Here is a 20,874-nt window from a genome sequence, read left to right as displayed (position 1 = left end):
TAGTGTTAAACATTTGTCAGATTTTCTTGTTTTTTTTTTTTTGCCTACATTTTTAACAAACAAAGCGTTGGCGAATCTGTTGAAACACTGTAGAAGAGAAGAGGAAACAAGCTGCGTGGCTACTTTTAGATAGGTTTTGTGAAATTGTTCATTGATGAGAATAGCAGCCCTGTAATAAATAAAACACTTAACAGTAGAACTCAAAAGACTGATGCAAGAGTTGGACTTGATGTAAAAGTAACGGCAGCAATGTGGCGCTCCGGAAAAACAGACTCTCTCTCTCCCACTTACTTTACAACATGAAACAGCAAGGCTAAAAATACCCCGTTACCCACTCAGTTATCTCATTTAAAAAAATAATCGCTCTTTTGACAATCACTCCCGTTTTGTCCCTTATGTGAGCTGAAGCCCCTCCCTTTCCAACACCCACAGTTTGAGCAGGTTTCAGGTCAGGTCGTGAACCGGTCTGACTCGGGCCTGGTCCAAGAAAAGACATCCTGTCCACGAGCTTTGGACCCAGCAGTCAACCGCTCCAGGAACAGAGCCAAGATGAAAACAAACACCCCGACCTTCACTGAAACTGTCTCTACACACACTTTCTCTGTCCAAGTCTCTCTGTTTCTCCCTCTCTCCCTCTCCCTCCCTCTCTCTCGATGATTGCATTAACACTGGAAAGGCCCACAGTACAGATGCACACACACTTACATTCCAACACCAATTCACAGTCGCACTTGCTTGCTAACTCACCCCGACACACACGCACACACGCACACACACACACACAAGCACTGTACTTTGTGGTCAAGCTGGTGGCTAAGAAGACAAAGTTGTTTTTGTTTTTTTTTTTCTTTTTTAATTTCACATAGACTATTTGTAATTAGTTGTAGAGAAGATGCTCTTCTTTTTTTTTTTTTTCTTTCTGCCCTATGCGAAGCAGGGCAGATGCACTTCAAGCGGAGGTGACGTTGGGTTGCATTTGTTGTTGGCTGGGATCGAGCTGAGTCTGGAGCTGCTGGGGTTTGGGGTGGTGCTGGAGCTGAGGCTGAACTTGGAGCGGAGGCAGGGCCTGTTGTTGAGGCTGGCTCAGTCCTTGCTGGGGGCGTGGCGCCGGAGCTGGTGGCCGGCTGGGCGGGCAGCTGAGACAGCTGCTCGCTGTTGGCGAGAGATTTCAACACAGCGTTCTCCCTTTCCAGCACAGAGTTCCTCTCAAACAGCTCCTTGATCTGCTCCTTTAAGACCTCCACCTCCTCGCGCACCGCATACATCAGGTGGCTTTTCACCAGGTCCTGTAAGAGACATGAAAATGTGCAACTGGATCAGCGACATAAAGGATCTGACCGGAGGCAGCAGAGTCACACGGAGGCTGATTTATCATGTTGCAACATGCAGCAGACAAGGACATCAGAGTGAAGCTCAAGGCTACATTTGTTCATATCTTCATTCTAGTTGTCTATTATAGACCCCATGAATCTTAAAAAAAACATGACAATAAGTCAAGACAGACATGTGACCTGGATGTCGGTATAACCAAAAACCTAAACAGGAAAGGTCAAGCCACATGACTTGAAATAGCACAGTGCTATGGTGTACAGTAGAGCACAAAGGAATAGATTCTGGTCCCTGATGTCGCTGTCGTTCCATGCAACTGAATACCTACTTCATATATTTTGAAATTAAAAAAAGTGAGACAACATGTGACTGTTTATGATCCATGGTAATTGGATTACTTACCATTGCCTGTTCAATCTTATTATCAATGGCAGCGACGTTGGTTCCCGAGGCCCTGTGAGAAAGAAAAGAGATAAAATCATGTTAGAATCAATCTCAGTTCAGCATTCAAAACCTCCTGGGGGGGGGAGAGAGAGAGAGAGAGAGAGAGAGAGAGAGAGAGAGAGAGAGAGAGTATTTCAACTCTCAGCACATTTTTCAGACAATTAAAAAAAAAAAAAAAAAAAAAAAAAATTTATCCAAGATCACAACCAGAAATAAGATGACCCGTCACCTCTCTCGGTCGTACCATGTACATTATAACGCCTATCTGGGTCAGGTCACAGAGTTTATAGGAGAAATGAGAACAGGTCCAACCTAGTGCAAACCATGCATCATTTTGTGGAACCGAAATATTCAGTGATGGTGTGCCAATGTCTCACCAGCCGGTGGCATACAGACCGTTGGGGTCAACGCCCACATTCTCCCACCACCTAGAACTGTGCAGCTATCATGACCCCACATGTTGGGGGTAAAACTCATTCAAATCGACCTCAGATTAACTATAGTCCCTGATTAACTATTAACTATAGTCCCTGATTAACTATAGTCCCTGATTAACTATTAACTATAGTCCCTGATTAACTATAGTCCCTGATTAACTATTAACTATAGTCCCTGATTAACTATAGTCCCTGATTAACTATTAACTATAGTCCCTGATTAACTATAGTCCCTGATTAACTATTAACTATAGTCCCTGATTAACTATAGTCCCTGATTAACTATAGTCCCTGATTAACTATAGTCCCTGATTAACTATTAACTATAGTCCCTGATTAACTATAGTCCCTGATTAACTATAGTCCCTGATTAACTATAGTCCCTGATTAACTATTAACTATAGTCCCTGATTAACTATTAACTATAGTCCCTGATTAACTATAGTCCCTGATTAACTATAGTCCCTGATTAACTATAGTCCTGATTAACTATAGTCCCTGATTAACTATTAACTATAGTCCCTGATTAACTATTAACTATAGTCCTGATTAACTATTAACTATAGTCCCTGATTAACTATAGTCCTGATTAACTATAGTCCCTGATTAACTATTAACTATAGTCCCTGATTAACTATTAACTATAGTCCCTGATTAACTATAGTCCTGATTAACTATAGTCCTGATTAACTATAGTCCCTGATTAACTATAGTCCTGATTAACTATAGTCCCTGATTAACTATAGTCCTGGTTAACTATTAACTATAGTCCCTGATTAACTATAGTCCTGATTAACTATAGTCCCTGATTAACTATAGTCCTGATTAACTATAGTCCCTGATTAACTATAGTCCTGATTAACTATAGTCCTGATTAACTATAGTCCTGATTAACTATAGTCCTGATTATAGTCCTGATTAACTATAGTCCCTGATTAACTATAGTCCTGATTAACTATAGTCCTGATTAACTATTAACTATAGTCCCTGATTAACTATAGTCCTGATTAACTATAGTCCTGATTAACTATAACTATAGTCCTGATTAACTATAGTCCTGATTAACTATAGTCCTGGTTAACTATTAACTATAGTCCCTGATTAACTATAGTCCTGATTAACTATAGTCCTGATTAACTATAGTCCTGATTAACTATAGTCCCTGATTAACTATAGTCCTGATTAACTATAGTCCCTGATTAACTATAGTCCTGATTAACTATAGTCCTGATTAACTATAGTCCTGGTTAACTATTAACTATAGTCCCTGATTAACTATAGTCCCTATAGTCCTGTTAACTATAGTCCTGATTAACTATAGTCCTGGTTAACTATAGTCCTGGTTAACTATAGTCCTGATTAACTATAGTCCTGATTAACTATAGTCCTGGTTAACTATAGTCCTGGTTAACTATAGGCCCTGCACAGTGGTGTGGGGGCCTCCTGTTACCTGCGGCGCGTCCGACAGGAGAGCAGCGTCCCGCGGGTGGCGTGCCGGGTCGGGTCCCCGTGGTCGCACGGTGGTTTGTAGGAAAACGTGCACGGCATGGCGCTGATCAGGGCACGGAGCGAGCTACATCGGCGTGGGAGGTGAAAAGATGGCCACCGGAGCTCACCGTAGGCGGGTTGGTGGAGCAGCCTTGACCACATTTAGAAGACTGAAACATGAACCGACGGAGGGGCCGACGGGAGAGAGGGGGGGTCCTCACATCCCCACCCCGCCCACCTCACGGTTCATAACGGCGACTGTAGCCTACTGACTACAGGGGCGTGTATGGAGGCCTACTGGTGCCAATCATTAAAACATTTAACTTAGTTCTAGTTAATGTGGTTATCTGGTCAGGACGCAGTCTCAGCTTAGTAGCCTTTATAATATGACCCTAGAAGTAAACGAGACCCGCAGAGAGACGATGTGCCATTTCTACAGTTGATCTTAAAGCTCGTCGTCTGTGCAACGGGGTCTGACTCCCGGTAAATTCACATGAAATCATGCAGGTTCACCGAAATGTTTTCAAGCGCCCGCTTATGGAAGCTTGTGGCGGGTGGAGGACAGCTCAGCGACCAATGGATGGTTGAAAACTGAACCTAGATGCAATGCAATCTAATGCAATTTGGTTTTAATGAATTTTCTCTTGATTCTGTCTTCTAATTCCAGTGAATAAAATAACTGAAAGAGCCGTATTAGATGTCTACTCTGCCGGTCCACGCTGAGAGCAAACGCCGAGATCACGCTTCTGGTCCTGCTGGAGGGAAGGGAGGCCCACAAGAACCAGAACCAGGACTGCGCATAGCAGACTGTCAGACCCTGCTGTGGCAAAAAGGTTCTCGAAAGGGACTGCTTGGAAACATTACCGCCAAAGGAACCGCCAAAAATCAGCAGTAACTTTAATGAATCCATTCAGAAATGGGTAAATCACCAGTTAAAATTCTTATTTTAACTAAATGCTTGAGAAAAAAACCCCATTAATTAAATGTAGGCCTTTCTTAAATTATCTTTAAATTACCCATCAGATAGTTGTGGAGCTATTTCACACAAAACCCTAAGGTGGCACTAAGACATTCGTTAGGAATCGTCCTCTGGGAAGCATTAGTGTTAGTACAACATTTCTTGAAAACCCTTCTTGTTGTCGAGATATTTTAGTCTGGACCAAATTTTCAGACGTACCAACATTGCCACCACTAGAGCCCTGCCTCTAGCATGGCAACAGTGTTGATCAGCCGATATTCATTTATAACAGCTTATATTGGTTAAGTGACAAGAAATCAAAGTGCAGAAATGTCAAAGATATAATATGTTTTAGGTAAAAGTGTCACCATTAAATTGTTTCTCCACTAGAGGGCAGCGAAAAGCTTATTTTTCTAACTGTATCATGACTCAGTGAATATCTTAGTCAAAACTCTTCCATAAGCTATCTAATCTAAATAAAAATGTTTGATGAAAAATGAATAACAGCCAATGCACCAGTACTGTATTTAGATTATTTTTTTTAGCTCCAATATTGAGCAGCCTTTTGATTTATTGGCCTCAAAGTATCCTGAATCAGTCAGGCTCTAATAATGAATCAAAGAAAGGAAGGTTTACATCTGCGACAAAGGGTGATGGAAATCTCTACCACCACATGCCAAGAAGATGCCTGCATGTAGACACCAGGTTGATTGTGGACTCCCCCCTGAGGACACAATGTTCTGTTCCTCCACACCATCCTTTGTGTGTGTGTGTGTGTGTGTGTGTGTGTGTGTGTGTGTGTGTGTGTGTGTGTGTGTGTGTGTGTGTGTGTCCAGAGGAAGCACTCACTAGATTGCCATCAGTGGGCTGTACCAGGGAAGGAATGTTCCCTATACCTCTGCTGCTATGAAACACTGTCACTCACCTCATCCTGCCTTTGATCCCTGTCACATATGACAGTGTCTAACATGAGCTACATGCGAGTACATCATGCAATGAACAAAGCAGACGTCTGTTAAATAAGATACACATGGTGTCACTCAGCAAAGAAACACACCCATCACTTAATAATAAATAAACTACTAACAAGAATGCAGATTGAAGCAGTCAATGCTCACTCGTTAGCATCTCTTTCTCTCCCTCATAGACCACATGATGTGACCACAACAATTGCTACATAATTTAAACTCAACTCTGTAAATGTTTACTTTAACTCACTTGAGCTAGGAAGATCAAGAGAAGGCACAAAATGAATAGTTAGAATAAAGTAATTTGAATTGTTGTCATGGTTTTTTGTGTGTATGTGGCATACTGGGAATGAATTAAGTACGTCTAATAAAGAATTACAACGCAAAACTTTGTGTGTAAACTGAGTATTTGGCTAAGACTGTCGTACCAATGATCCACATTCAGATGTCAGGGGTAATCAGCGACGAATCTCTGGGTAAGACAATGTAAACCACAAGAGAGATGAGACAGATGGAAAGAATTAAGAATGAGTGCAGTTGTTAAGAGGTTGTAAATGCAGCTGTTCTGGAGACAGAAGAGTGTTTCTGGATGTCGACAACAAAGGGCAGACGCTCCCTGGAGTATCGGACAAACAAACAAATTATGTGATTTTGTGGAAATAATTACCTCTGTGGAGAGAAACTTGATATAAAATAGATTATTCTGATGATTTTACATTAACTTATTGTCAGAAAGTTGTGAAAAATGACCATTACAATTTCCCAGAATGGAATTTGATGCATTCAAATTGCTTATATTGTCCAGCAGAAACACTAAAACCCAAAGATGTTATGTTTACTACAACAAACACAAACTAATTATCAAATTGTTGCAAATCATTTTCTGCCAGTCGACTACTCCACTAATCATTTCAGCTCTTTTGTCGACTCAGCTTGACTGTGATGCTTTTGTTGTTGCTTCTAATCCTAATGACTGAATGACCTCACTAACATTAAAGCAGGGGGTACGAAGAATTTCTCCAGCTGGCGTCAGTGGAGGCAACAGAGAGATGCATGAGATCAAACCAGGGAATAAAACGAGTGGAAAACTCAAAACACCCTGGTGTACTGTCAGTGGGACACGTGATAGGCTAGTGATGAGTTTGTAACTATGGAGACTTGAAAACATCAACAACGCATTATTACTTTTCAATGTGAGAGGTCAATTTTCACAGTGAAGTAGTTCTGCTTTCTGGATTTGAAGTGGGCAAAGACGAGTTTGTTAAGTCACCATGGGTTGGGCAGCTACTTCACTAGTTACATTGAAGCAAGCAGTAATAAAAATCGAGTCAAAACCATATTAGGAGACCATCTGGTGCACAAAGTAGAACTTCCTTTAACAACTGGCACTGAGGGAAGATTTTGGAAACCACAGCATGAGTGAGTGTGCCTGGTTGAAGCACCAATCCCGACACACACACGCACACACGCACACGCACACGCACACTTAAGCTTCTAGATCTCGTGTCAAAGCCAAGAACTTGTTTGAATGACCTACTTAAAAAGAAAAACCTGTTTAATGCACAGTAAAGCCTCCGCCTCTGTTTTTCCAACGTAACAAAGCAAACAGTATATAAATCTTGATGTTAGTTGGGTCAAGCCCCAGAGGCTAAGGGTGGGGGCTAAAATGAAACAGAATGCTAATGAGGGCTTGATCTTACGCTGCCTCTTAATTATGCAACCAACGCCTCTGTAAACGTCTCCTTCTCCATTAACAGGAGTGACGTTTATAAGCTCCGGGTAGAGTTTGGTGGTCCCCTAACAATGTTAGCTGTAAAAAATAGGAATGTCAATAAAAAATCCATTAGCGGAAGAAAAGTTAACAATCAAACGGAGCGAGTGGAGCAGCGGGGGCAAATAACTCATCTGAACAGTTGTCATTCCTGGCCTCTGGCAGGCGTGCTGGTGTATTTAAGAGCAGAACTTTTCCTTCAGCAACACAGTAAAAACAAAGCAAAGTCTATTTTAAATCGGCCTGAGACATGACAAGACAAGTTCAGAGCTTAAGAGGCAAGGCTTGATCGTGTTCCCAAGGACAACAGGTGCACGATTCGGTCTTACCTAAACATCTTTGAAGCATACATACCTTTTATTTTAAAGCTTAAATTATGGTCTTTATTAATCTAGACCTTATTTTTCTATCTGAGCTGTGGGTTTGTTATGTAAATGTACGGGGCCAGCTGAAAGTGAAATCAACACCCAGAAGTATAAAGAGAACGGTTTTTTTTTTACACTCATATCAGATTTGCATAAATTTACTTTAATTTTATCCAAAAACCTGACAACTTCCACTATTTATGACATCGATGTAGAGGGGCATCGGCACTCAGCCAGCAAAGAATAAATGAGGAAGAGCAAACGCATCAACCAAGCAAACATCAAAACTGTTCAAGACATGACTCGGGTCTAATTACAGAGTGACCAACAGATAGGACAGACCGTCTAATGGAGGCTTTCCTTTTTAAGTTTACACTTTTGCACAACTACAATAACTGTTGCATAACAAATTTGGTAACATTTGAACATTTGGAGTTGAGTAATACTTCAAACAAGACAGAGTCTACAGCCATGCTAGGCTAACATTAGCATGCTAAGACAGTGATGTTTAGCAGCCTATTGTTCACCATGTTAATTGTCGTAGTTTAGCATGCTAACATTTGCTAATTAACTCCAAACACAAAGTACAGCTGAGGATGATGGGAATGTCCTTAGCTTTAAACAGGAGTATTGGAGGATATTGAACGTTTAAACTGATGACAGCACAAGATGACAATTTAAGTGATCACTGAAGCTAGTGCTTGGACTTTTATGTGCTGCACAATTTTCAAAAAAAAAAAAAAAAAAAAAAAAAAAAAGGACAGAAGAGGATGGCAAGCTAATAGAAAAAGGTCCTCTGCCAGGAACATGTGCCAAGAGAGCCACAAGGATGCCCAATGACCATATGGGGGGGGGAGGAGATGACACACAGTCTTCTGCTTCTTGCATAGTTGTACTGTGCAGTTGGGGAGTTATTATTTGCATATTCATTATTTAGTTATGGCCAAAACATGCTTTGTGAGGTCACAGTGACCTTGACCTTTTACCACCAAAATGTAATTGGTTCATCCTTGAGTCCAGCTCTAGGACGTTTGTGCCAAATTTGAGGAAATTCCCTCTAGGTGTTCCTATGATAGTGCATTCACAAACATGTTACGGACGGATGGACCAAACAAATAATGCCTCCTGTGTAATCAAATAGACTGATTTAGGCTCAATACCAAAGGTCATTGACAAGAGCTACCAAACACAGTCTCAAAACAAAGCCCTGGTTCATGGGGGAAAAAAGCAGCCTTTGGCAGAACAGCGTATCCACAACAAGCACACTCAAAAAAAGAAAACAGAAGTAAAGCATGGGGCTCATAACAATCCAATCTTAATATTTTTGCCTTCGGTTGAAAGTGGAAATCACTTGAAATTGGGCAAATGGAGGTAGCAAATTGGATTTTTTAAATATGTTAAATAAATTAAGTTGATGCAACAAATGGATTGTGTGTGTGTGTGTGTGTGTTTGTGTGTGTGTGTGTGTGTGTTGTTGTGTGTGTGTGTGTGTGTGTGTGTGTGTTTGTTCCCCGGTGGCTGGTGATGGTGTGTCACCTCTGTATTTCTCTAAAAACAGTTTCATTTCCTGTCAGATATGGTTTCATGTGCTTCCCTTTTCATTTTTGTAAAAGGCATCATACTCTCTGTCACTGTGACATTGTTGTGTCTGTATGAACACAAGGGCAGAATCCACATATTAGAGTGTCATTTAACTCTTTCATAGCTCAACGATGAATTTAAAATGTAACTATGATGAAAGGTCATTTGACAGAAACAGTGACACAGTGGAGAGTGTCGCACTCCTCCTGTGTTTCAGTTAGAATGCACACACTCTTCAGCCTTTCCCCTTGAAAGCAAGTTGAGGATGTTAAAATTATATATTTTTAACAACAGTATGAGATCTTAGATCTTGGGGCGTTGAGACTGTAAAACATTCTGAAAGCAACATGATCAGTCAGATGATCAGACACGTTGTAAACAAGCGACTTTTCCAGATTACTTACTGGGAAGTGAAAATTCATACGAGTGATAACATTAACAAGTGCCTGTTTAAAATATCTAGACTGCAGCTCTACTTCCTGCTTCAACTCTGATCATCTCATCTGTAGATTAAGATCCTCAAGTTTTACATTTCATGGACAGTTAGGATTGATATTTTGGGTACTTCCAAATAACTTTAATTAGATAATTGCGTTGAGAGCCTAAACGTTTGGTCAATTAATTGATCTATAGAAAACAATACGGCAAACTATTTAATCATCAATTCACTGCAAGTCATTAATAAAAAAACAGTCTCTGGTGCTGTTTTATAGAATACCCCCAAAAATAATGAATTATTGAGGCCAACATTGATTTGACTGTTTAAAATATCCAATAACATCATCGGCTAATATGACATTTTTTAAATATTTAAACATAAATAAAAAGCCTTAATACTTCAATTTTTTTTTAAGAATTGTGCTTTAAAAAGAGCAAAACTTTTGCACTCCAGTAGGACGACAGGTGTGTAGGAGAATACCTTAAGTAGACAATATAGAACAAAAACTTGCGCACACTGGCTTCTTCACTTGCATATAAATGTATTTTAGTCACGACGTTTCGGTGCATAGACCTTCATCAGGTTATTTTAGCACAAGAATTGTGCTTTTCCTTATTTATCATTTCTGTATTGCAATTATTTTGGTCACACATCAGCCAACAAATACACCCATACCTGCATGGGTTAGAATCAATATATCGGTCTAACTTAATCTGACTAAATGACTGATCTCTTATTTGAGAAAATAGATTAACCTAAAATAATCCTCAATTGCAGCCATTATTTGATTTTACTTGTATATTTGAGTCAAAAATCCCTTGCTTGTGCACACAAACTCGGCCAATAAGATGATTCTGAATCTGTTTAACTTCTTGGTTCTTCTCTGCATCCGAAGATCTCAGCAGTCAGCTGGTGCGTAAGACTATACAGATGGTGGACAAACTTGTGGAACACCCAGGCAGTAAACAAAAAACAGAATGTTTAAGTGACACAGACAATGCTGTTACAGACAGTCAAAGAAAGCACCAGAGGCAGTCTTTGGGAGAGAAATTACAGAGAGCTAGAGATGTTGTTGAGAAGTCTATTGGCCAATCCTGCTCTCACTGCCAGGCTTTGTTTCCAAACTCAATCCATGCACATGGAGAAGGCAAAGCTCTCTGCTACTGAACACTGCACACATGTTGTTACACTAATGCAGGCCTGTCCAGTCCAATCCAGTATAGTACTGTACCTATTATCACTGTGGGCCTTTGAGTCCCTTAATCTGCTGCCAGACTGGAAGGCCTGGTAGAAAGCCTTGGAGGGGTTCCTGTGTCAACCACATCCAGGAGAAGAGAGAAAAGACAGAGATAGGGAAGAGTTGAAACAATGAAAGCAGACTAAAGTCCTAGAAATGTTTCCTTACATAACTTCATTTCCTTTAAAAAAAAAAAACTAAAAAAAACTCCTTTTGCTCGTGCCTGTAGTTGAGCTGGAAAAAAAGGCTCTTAGCTTTCCATAACACATATGGGACATGTGAACGGAGTAAAGGAAAGGGGCTGGGGAAAGGGAGTCTTGACCTCGATGCAGGAATGTGTGTTCAAAGGTGGGAAGAGCTTCTTAAACTTTAAGGGCCTCCCTCGGGCCATTTCTCTACAGTATGTCGGCCATCACTCATGCTAAGGTTGTTTTACTCACAACTAAAAACAATATTAAAAAAAATAAATCAACCATCACCTTTGGTTTTCAGCTGGAAAATGTAAATCCTTGTTCGTCGTAAAGTGGGTTGAGAAACAACTAGTGTTTACTTCTCATGTTATGGCGCTTTCACATTACAGCCTATGTTCTTTGTAATTAGCTACGGGTACACTTTGTTCTACACCATTGGATGTGTATTCGGGGAAGGGAAAGGATATCCCCACTCTGACCCCTACTCACAAGCACACTCACACACTCATTTAATCTACTCCAGGCTTGTGACTTTCAAAACTAACTGCTTCACTCCCACATCCACACAAATGTAAATGCCGACTGACGTGAGCATAGGCAGACATACGCAGCTACGCACACAGAGGAGCGAGCCGGTGCAGGCAGAGTTACACACATACAGCCACGGGGGAATGAGGAGTTGCTTTACAGCATGTGTGTGAATGCTATAGCGCCCAGGTCTCTTTTCCTAGAAATCCCTGGCACAAACTCCCTTTGTCACATTACCTCATGACTAAACACTCTCACAAACCCCCCCCTATAGCTCTGCTTAATTTTACTTTGCAGGCGAGAGCCCCAGCAAAGCCTCCACAGAGGCACGTGTGAGGCGAACACACACCTCCACAGTTATGTCTTTAAGAAAAAAAAGAAAAAAAAAAAAAGCTAAAACCCAGAGTTCTGTGCAAGGCCGGCTATCCTCTGAAATCATTGCAGTCAGATGACTTGGTGTCCAGCAACATCTTAGTGAATGAGGTTAAGAACTGGAGGAGTCATCATATCATTCCTCGTTTTCAATTGGCAAACACTCGACTCAATAGTTCTCTTTGTAACTCTGAAATCTAACATATCAATATCCATTTATGAAAGCCCCTCTTTGTAATCCAGCAGTGGTGAAAATAACTTCTCTCCCAAAAAAACCTAGAATCTGGTGTGTGAGGAGGACAGACAGAAAAGGGAGAGACCCCACCAGACATACATACTGTAGGTCCAAACTCCTCTTTTCTTATTTTAAACCTCTATCTCAAAGCACACCAGGAAACCAAACCGATGGCTGCACATGCTCAGGCTTTGCCCGATACTGCCCGAAAGCAAATGTATGACCTAGCAGCAGACTAAAATAACCTTTTGAGTGCATTCTTGCTGGTTGATGTCACACATCTAGCTGGAGCACGACACATGGTTTTTCCTTCAAAGTGCCTACACTGCAAGCCAGTGGCCGCATCAAAGGTTAAGTTTCACGGCGTTGGACATCTTAATAACCTTTCCAACTCATTGAGCACGAGAAAACCCACAGAAGCCTTAAGTGAGGGGGGTTGGGGGGGGGAATGTGTGAGTGGAAAGTACACAGAAAACAAAAGTGCTATCATAGAGTTCTGCTTCTGCGTCGAGGTGTTGTGGAGGCGTAATGCGTCGACCAAGAGCTGCAATTGGTCAACTAGGGGCTGCTTCTGTTTTCTCATGCGTTTCCAGTGCCAGTGGAGTAGTGAGCTAGCGAGGCTATTTTTCAGTGGAAACCCTCGTATTCAGCTCTATTCAACAAAGATTTGCTTTAGTGTGGCATAAGTGTGTTGGGGCACAGGAAAGCAGCTGGCAAAGTGGGGGTGGCAGTAGTCAAACAGCTAGAGGAACTGATAGTCAGGGGGTGCAAAGAGGGAGGATGGAGAGTAGCGTTGAAATCTCTCACTGTTGGTGCTCATGAGGCTTCAGGTTCTCTGCACCATCCATCCATCCATCCATCCATCCATCCATCTGCCACAGAGCAGAAGTAGGTCAAAACTATTTAGATTCCAGCCGCCCTATGGGAGTTTCTTTCAGCAGGTTTTGGGTTGTAGATTAGGGAAATGGTGTCGAGGGAGGACTAGGAGCCATTGTATGATTACAGTATGGCTACCAGAGGACATCCCACTAGCATTGGTTAGTGACATGACACCCAGGAAAGTTATCCCCGTGACGACCGCAGGAACCTAGTTCAACTTTTTGCTTCTAGGCTGTAGTTCCCCCCCCAAAAGTCCCTTCTACCACGACACTTTCAATAACTATCAGTGTGGAAACTAGTCAAACAAATGCTGCTTTATTGTGCACTGAATGCAGGGTGGCAATAAGCAAGCACTTTTTCAGCATCAAATGATATATATTTATTTACCAGGATGTTTGTTTTTGGTGAAAATCGAACAAAAGTTAAGCAGCAAAAACTAAAAAACTCGAAAGAAAATAAAAGAAACTGGGTGAGCAGGACAGGAAGTGGGATGCACTAAACTGAAACCTACAGCTTAATTGCTATGAAAAGTAAAGGGAACTCCACCTATGTTACAAGTCAAAAGTTTTTACCGGTGTTAGGAAAATTTGTATAAAGCCTTTGTGGCTCCAGAGGGAGTTGCATGAAATTTGATGAGACTCAATGACCTACATTTTTGAGTAGATATGGTCATAAAATTAACTCACAGTACTGACCTTTAAGTACTTCAGAAACAGTTAATAAGTGTAACAAATATATAATAGTATGATTTTAAATAATTTATGATGAAAATAAGTATTCGTTTCTTGTTGGTGAAAGTACAAAACAGCTGAAAAGTCAGTCTCTGTAATCCTTCAAGTTACTTAAGCACCACTTTCCAAAAACAAGATAACAAGAATATTCTCAGCTAAGCTTATCTGCAGCACAGTACAGCACATCCTCAGCTAAACAGGCCAACGCAACCTTGGACTGAGTCGGTGACCCGTCAGAACAATGGTGGGCCTCCATACCTGGGGTGGGATGGCGAGGAGGTGGAGGAGGTGGAGGAGATGTTTGAAGCAAAGCCTACAGACTAGAAGCTAGAAGCTTTGGCCAACCAGAACAATACTTCTTTGTAAGTAGCTTTAAAATTGAGAGAAGGCAGGGTCAAACAGGATGAAAAACTTGAGCTGTGTAAACAGAAATATAAAAACATACAGTCTGTTCATGGCAGGAGCAGAATATTAATTATTACACTATTGCTATAGACACTTTAGGGGGATAGGATGCTGTTGAATATAAACAACTTTAAGTTTAAAACTGTTTCAACAAAATGAAAAGTTACAGAGTTCACAGTTACAGGTACTGCTCCTTTACAGATGAATGATGGCATGTATCTATTGGCCAAATATGTGTGTACTTCTGCTTCTGTGAGGCACTCTGGATAAAACGTGCCCACCAAATGTCACATAATATGACCAGAGAGCCCCAGTGCGGAAGCGGGGAGCGAGCGAGCGAGCTAAGGAATACTAAATGAATAGAAGGTGGAGAGCAGTGTGAGGGACTCTGACTGAAAACAGGATACAGCAGTAAACCAGAGGTCACATAGGGGAGGGAAAGACCCAGTGGCACATGTTGTCTCTCTGTGTCACACACACACACCCACACACTCTAAAAATGAGTGAGCTGTTAATGTCCGTGGTGAATTTCGCCAAAAGTATTGCCTCAAGTCCTCCTCGAGTGGCCCCTTCCCCGAAAATGGATACTTGTGCACACGTACACAAGAATACACTGAGTCAACCCATCCCCTTTTACAGACACACCCCTCGTCCACCCACACAGACACAGTCTCTCAATTCATGTTGGCAGTAACTGCTCCACTACATCCCTCCCCTCTCCTACCTACCCAAGTCCAATTTCACATAAGCTCCCATTAGGCGAGGACAATAAAACCTACCCAGCTTGAGTTCAATAACGCACAAGCCACAGAGGACATACATTTATCCAACAAAATAAAAGCAACTCCTCTGTGAGTTCAACGAAGACATTATGACAGTCCACATGTGTTATTTTATGCCTTCAGTTGTAGAAAGCCATCTGGGAAACATTACGCTGAGGGAATCATATTCTTAGTATGAGAAAAACATCTTCAATCTGTAGTCTACATCTCCAACGTTTTGCTTTTAATTACTTGCAGTGAGAGAAAAAAAAAAAAAAAAAAATACAGGGTGGAGGAAGATGGGAACAATCATTTGGGCCTATCGAATGACCAGGAGGTTTTTCCAGGTTGTGCAAGCTGTGGAAAGTCTACAACATGCGGTCAAAACTGAGTGCATGCACAATAGCTCTCTTTGTTGTGCAGATTATAGATATTAGCTACTGAAGTAGTCCATTTGAGGAGAAGATGGAAGTGTTTTGTTGTGTGGCTGTAAGGGCAGTAAGAGGCAAAATATAAAAAAGTGCAGGGGAAATGTAGACGTTAAGCAAGAGACAAAATAAAGCTGTGGAGGGAGGGGTGGGGGTGTACCAAGCATAGTTAAAATGCCTGGTGAAGTGAGGCACAACAAGTTTCACTCTGCAGCTTCCTCCACCTCTTTGAACATACCACAGTTGCTGCTGCAAAATGAATGTCATTCAGCACTTCATCCGCACATGAACAACTGTCGTGCCATGTCTGTCAGTCGATCGGCGGGCTGGTAGGTACAAAGCACCGAATGCAGCGCTGATGCTGCACCAGTGGTACAAAACAAACAAAGCAGCTCGGGGGCTCTGAATGACTGGGTTCACAGCTCTTGGAAGTGGGAGTCTGAATGGGGATTTAACCGCGTTCAAAAGCCTTGAACACAACGTACACTACTTAAGCTCACATTGTGCTGCAAAAAGAGAAAAGAGCCAACGAGCACAGTTGGTTGACACACCCCACTGTCATGTCTCTTATCTGCAGAATAAGGGCACAGTGGAAAGACTACTGCTCAGTGTCTGATAGGGCTTAGCTGTCATAAGAGGCTCCTGCTCTTATCAGCCTGGGAGCTGGGTCCTCTCACAAGCAATACATAGGTACTCCAAAAAAAACACACACACACACACTGCCTGAAGTGTGTTGCATTGTCACAAACCTAAATAATGTTTTGAATGGCACAACTGGCATGAAAGTAAAAGGCCTATTTAAAGTCATTTGGCCTGTTATTACAACTCAACAAAGAGATCTTGTGAGGAGCATGTGAATTAAAAAAAACTTGGAAAATATCTGTAACAAATGCTGGAGTAGTGCATTTTTTTTTTTTTTTAAGATTCTTCCTGAAGAATAACTTTGGTGCAACTTAAGGAATAAAATAGCTCTCCCGTAGTCTACACCAGAGACTATCAAAATGTGAGGGAGGAGAGTTGAATGGTGGGTGCGGAGGAAGAGACATGAGGCAAAGATACTGGGTGAGGTGAAAGGGACAGCTGTGTGTGCTTGGGTGGGTGTGTAGTGTCAGACTTTGGAAAAAAAAAAAAAAAAAAACCTGGTCTAAAGTGTGAAAGTTGTTTCTAACACTGGACATGCATTTTGCAGACATGACTGCTTGGTCCTCAAACCACTTACATATCATACTAGGTGTGTGTGTGTGTGTGTGTGTGTGTGTGTGTGTGTGTGTGTGTGTGTGTGTGTGTGTGTGTGTGTGTGTGTGTGTGTGTGTGAAGCCACTTAATTTAGGTTTGGTTCATCTTTGACACAGATAAGAAAGAAGATCAGCTTCAAAAGACTGATAATGTAAACTTCCCTTAAGTGCATGGCATAGCCAAACACTTTAAACCACAGCTTAAGAAATTGTCCATCCGTGTAAAGAAAATAAAACGAGTGCCAGTGATCTGCAATGAATATCTTGTCTGGTCTACATTCCTGAACACTGTAAACAGAAACAACAGAGATTTATGGGCACTGTAACATTTCCGCTCATGAGTGCCATCAAGTACGGGTGAAACCGAGCGCTAAAACTCAGGAATTAAGAGAGAGGTTACTTAAGGAAAGGAAGTGAATGCCATGAGCCACAAAAAGACTGCCACATGTACACACATGTAGTCATATTTTGCCGCTTACTATCTGACATAACTTAATTATCCCTAAAGAATAATGCCCCATTTCAATCTTAACCCTGATAGGCTATATATGTATGAATATTGAGTGTGACATACACTTTCAGAGGATATCATGATCTCTGATGTCCATCGAGATTTAATGCCCATAACTCTGCTTACAAATCAAAGAATTTGCCAAAAAGAATCAATCACGTTTAGCTAAGAAGTCATTTGAGGCTAATAGCAAGCTCAGCTATCTCTCTGCACAGTGGCAACTAGCAACGTGTCTTGGATGTTTGCAGCCAAGGCCACTGTCCTGGACTGTGATAGTTGAAGAGGGAGGAGGAGAAGGAGATTCAAGATATTAAACCGTCCGACAAAATGCTTCCGCTAACAAAACACAAATTCAAAGTGAATCGCAATTCACAGGAGTCTTGTGTACGTTAAAGAAGTTGTTGCTTGTGTAGTGCAAGCCATGGATGTTCACCTCTATTACTCTACACTCCACTTACTTCTTAAGGCCCTACTTGTGATGACAACAAACGTCTGCTATTTCAGTGCCTCTCTCCTGCTCTGCACTGAAATAGGCACAGTTATGACGTACAGTATCGTAATGCGATTGTTCAACTTGTGTGTATTATGGATAAAGTTGTACAGGCATGGTGATGATGCTCAACAGGGATAATCATTTTTACACACTTTATATCAAGATCTAGAGACTGTTACCTGTCCACATCCCCGTCGACAGGTATGTGAATTCCAAACAGGCTGTTGACAGTCGGAGTGGCGAGCTGCAGGCTTTCAGGCATGAAGGGCTTCCCTATTTCCTTCCCGGAGACAAGAGGAGAATACGCGCTGACGAAACCGCCACCACCCTCCGCATGTCCAAATCCAGTTCCTGGGAGGCCCTGCATCCCCAAAGCCACTAGAGTCCTGCTGTGCGGTATCTGACTTGGAGGCAAACTGGAAGTTGTCGCATTTGGCATGGCTGCACTGGAGGCACTGGGCACAGCAGCGGGCACACTGGAGCTCACTGCGATGGCAGGCACATTTTGTACACCGGAGGATGTTGGGTGGAGACCGTGGGGTTGAGGCTGTCCAGTGGCTGCATACTGACTCACGGCCTGCTGCTGCAAAGTGGATCCACCAACCAGCATGGAGCCTCCCACAGCTCCCATACCTCCAGTCTGCTGCTGCAGGAGGCCTGGAGCTGGCTGTCCACTCGGTACAGGTCCACCTCCTGCTCCTGCAACATCTCCAACCTGACTTGGCACTGAAGAGCCTCCAGAGGCTGGAGGCAGGACCGTAGGGTGTCCTTGTCCCACAGGCTGTGGTCCTGCAGAGAGGTTGGAGACTGGGATGGACTGGCCGGTGGAAAGCCCCAGCTGCATGGGAGTGGGCTGTTGCTGCTGATAGTACTCCGTATGGTTCTGTAGCAGTCCAGGAGACTGGCTGGTCAGGTGGTGGCCCATAGGAAGCTGCTGTGGAGGGTAAGCAACAGGCTGGGCTGAAGGAGGCATGATGGGGGACTTCTGTACGTGGACAACCGACTGAGGCAGGCCGTTCTGTCCGAGGGGCAACACGCTCTGGGGAGCAGAAGGCTGGATACCTCCCCCCGGCTTGCTGCTGGAGAAAGGACTCTGTGTGGCAGACCCGCTTACACCCTGTGGCCGGGCGTTGTAGTTTTGATGGTGGATTTGTGGCTGCTGCTGCTGCTGAGGTGGCATCTCCACTGAATGCATGCGGGATGAAGGGAGAGAAGCATCCCCGACAGAGCCCAAGCCCTGACCTGAGTGTGTTGCCGGAGCCACCACAGATCCTCCCGTATGCCCAAGCCCACTGTCCCTGTCCGCAGCAGGGTCCAGTGTTGCTGCACCGGCGTGCCTGATGCTGTCTACAGTCCTAGTACCGGCAGAGCCCTCAGAGTCTTTCTCATAAAACTCTGTACAAGTCCACCTGCCTCTCCGAAAGGGTTCTCCGGTACCATGGTCGAGTTTGATGACCCTGAAGCGTGAGGTGCAGCTCACCGTGGAGGTGGCGGGTGGAGGTGCTGCAGCAGGTTGGGTTGTGTTCACTGATCCACCGGCGGGCTGCTGCTGCTGCTGCATCGCCCCGGGCCGCACGCCGATCCCCGGCGGCTGCTGTCCTCCTTGAGTTGAGCCCGACACTCCCACCTTCCGAAACTCCCCCGTGAGACTGCCCGACGGCGCGGACACCTGCCCGGGTTGAGGTAAGTGTGGCGGTGCCATACCTCCGCTCGCCTCCGGCTCTCCCACATTATTCAGGGCTTCTTCAGATGAACTTATGTCGCACGCAGGCTCGTACTCGGCCCTCGACATGTCGTAGATCTCCGACGACACATCTTCAGTCCGTGACTCGTCCGGGTCCTCCAGACTCTCCGTGTCGTCGGCGGCTCCGATGGCCGCCACCTGGGCCTGAGTCACACTTGTGATCTGGAAACAGCTCTTCTTCTTGGCCGGCATTTTCGACATATTGACAGCCTGACTCCAAGTCCAGTACGGCTCCGTTTGATACTCCCGACAGAAAGGGACTGGTTGCTGGATGCCGCTTCTTTAGGCTTGGATCATATTAAAAAACAGCACACTCACATGTATTAGACTCAGCCTAGCTCACGTTGACTGTAATCAATATGAATCTACGCCATCCCTCTTCCTCTCTCGGGCTCCTGTTGCGTTTCATGAGCCCATAACGCAACGCAACACGTCGTGTCTTCTTGTCCAGCAATGCGGCTTCAGACACAGACACCAGCGGCCTTCAGGGGTGATCGACGCGGGGCTTCCTGTCCGTCCTGATCGGCCTACCAATGTCCCGGTGGCTCAGTTGTCAGGCGGCCGCTGTCGCAGTGTGTGGCCCAGCTGCAGGACCTACTTTAGGCTGAGGAGGGCCCGCAGCCCTCCACTCTCTGAGCTAGCTAGCAAGTCAAGCCCACTGGCTGCTGCACACTCCCCCTACGTCGGAATAAGTATGTGAGACATCTTCCCGAAAGGAGTCCTTTGAATCCGCTCAACTCACCAGCTTCACGTCACTCGGTGGCGACACTTAGTTTGAAGCTAGCAGCGAAAGAGAGAGGAAAAACACGCTCTTTAAATCCAGCTTTAAAACAAAATGACAATCTAAACAGCGCCCACAGTTACCTCCCTCTCTCAGTCACTCTTGACAAGATGGCTATGTTGAATGCGGCCGCGCTGCATTGTGGGTAGGCGGTGTGCGCAAGGATGTTTACGTACGAGGCGATTGAGAATTCCCCCTCGTGATGCCTTCACGACACCGTCGGAAAAAAAGAAATACCCACGATGAGTGAAAGGGTCATCATGAATTCAAATGAGAAAGTGAAAATGTTGTGAGATAGTATGGGTGTCACTGCTTTGACACTATGATGTCATTTTGTATCCCAGTTAATCACTGCATAGTCTCAAATCATATTGATCATATAAACTCTCTCCAGCTGAAAGTGCCTTTTGCGAGACCATTGGGTGGTGGTGTTGAAAAAAAAGTTGATTCATTTGCAGTTATTCTTATTCTTGCAGTTACTTGAATATCATTTTTCAAGCCAAATGCTTAATATGCTCTGGTTCCAGCTACTCTATTGTAATTATTTTTCAGTTTTTTTCAGT

At 43.4% G+C, this 20,874-nt stretch overlaps 1 protein-coding gene across 1 annotated transcript; it reads right to left on the bottom strand.

Moving 5' to 3' along the window:
* Positions 1 to 861: 861 nt before the first annotated feature.
* On the bottom strand, positions 862 to 20,439 carry LOC129089162 (TSC22 domain family protein 2-like). The gene is given in 4 exon segments (XM_054596541.1): positions 862 to 1,094; positions 1,096 to 1,286; positions 1,732 to 1,783; positions 17,966 to 20,439. Coding segments are annotated over 4 exon segments (2,154 nt in total). The 5' UTR covers positions 19,732 to 20,439; the 3' UTR covers positions 862 to 949.
* Between the last annotated feature and the right edge of the window lie 435 nt (positions 20,440 to 20,874).

The sequence above is a fragment of the Anoplopoma fimbria genome, chromosome 3 (assembly GCF_027596085.1).
Source record: "Anoplopoma fimbria isolate UVic2021 breed Golden Eagle Sablefish chromosome 3, Afim_UVic_2022, whole genome shotgun sequence".
Classification (NCBI taxonomy): domain Eukaryota; kingdom Metazoa; phylum Chordata; class Actinopteri; order Perciformes; family Anoplopomatidae; genus Anoplopoma; species Anoplopoma fimbria.
The sequence above is the reverse complement of the archived record's forward strand: the minus strand, read 5'-3'. Positions and strand labels throughout refer to the sequence as shown.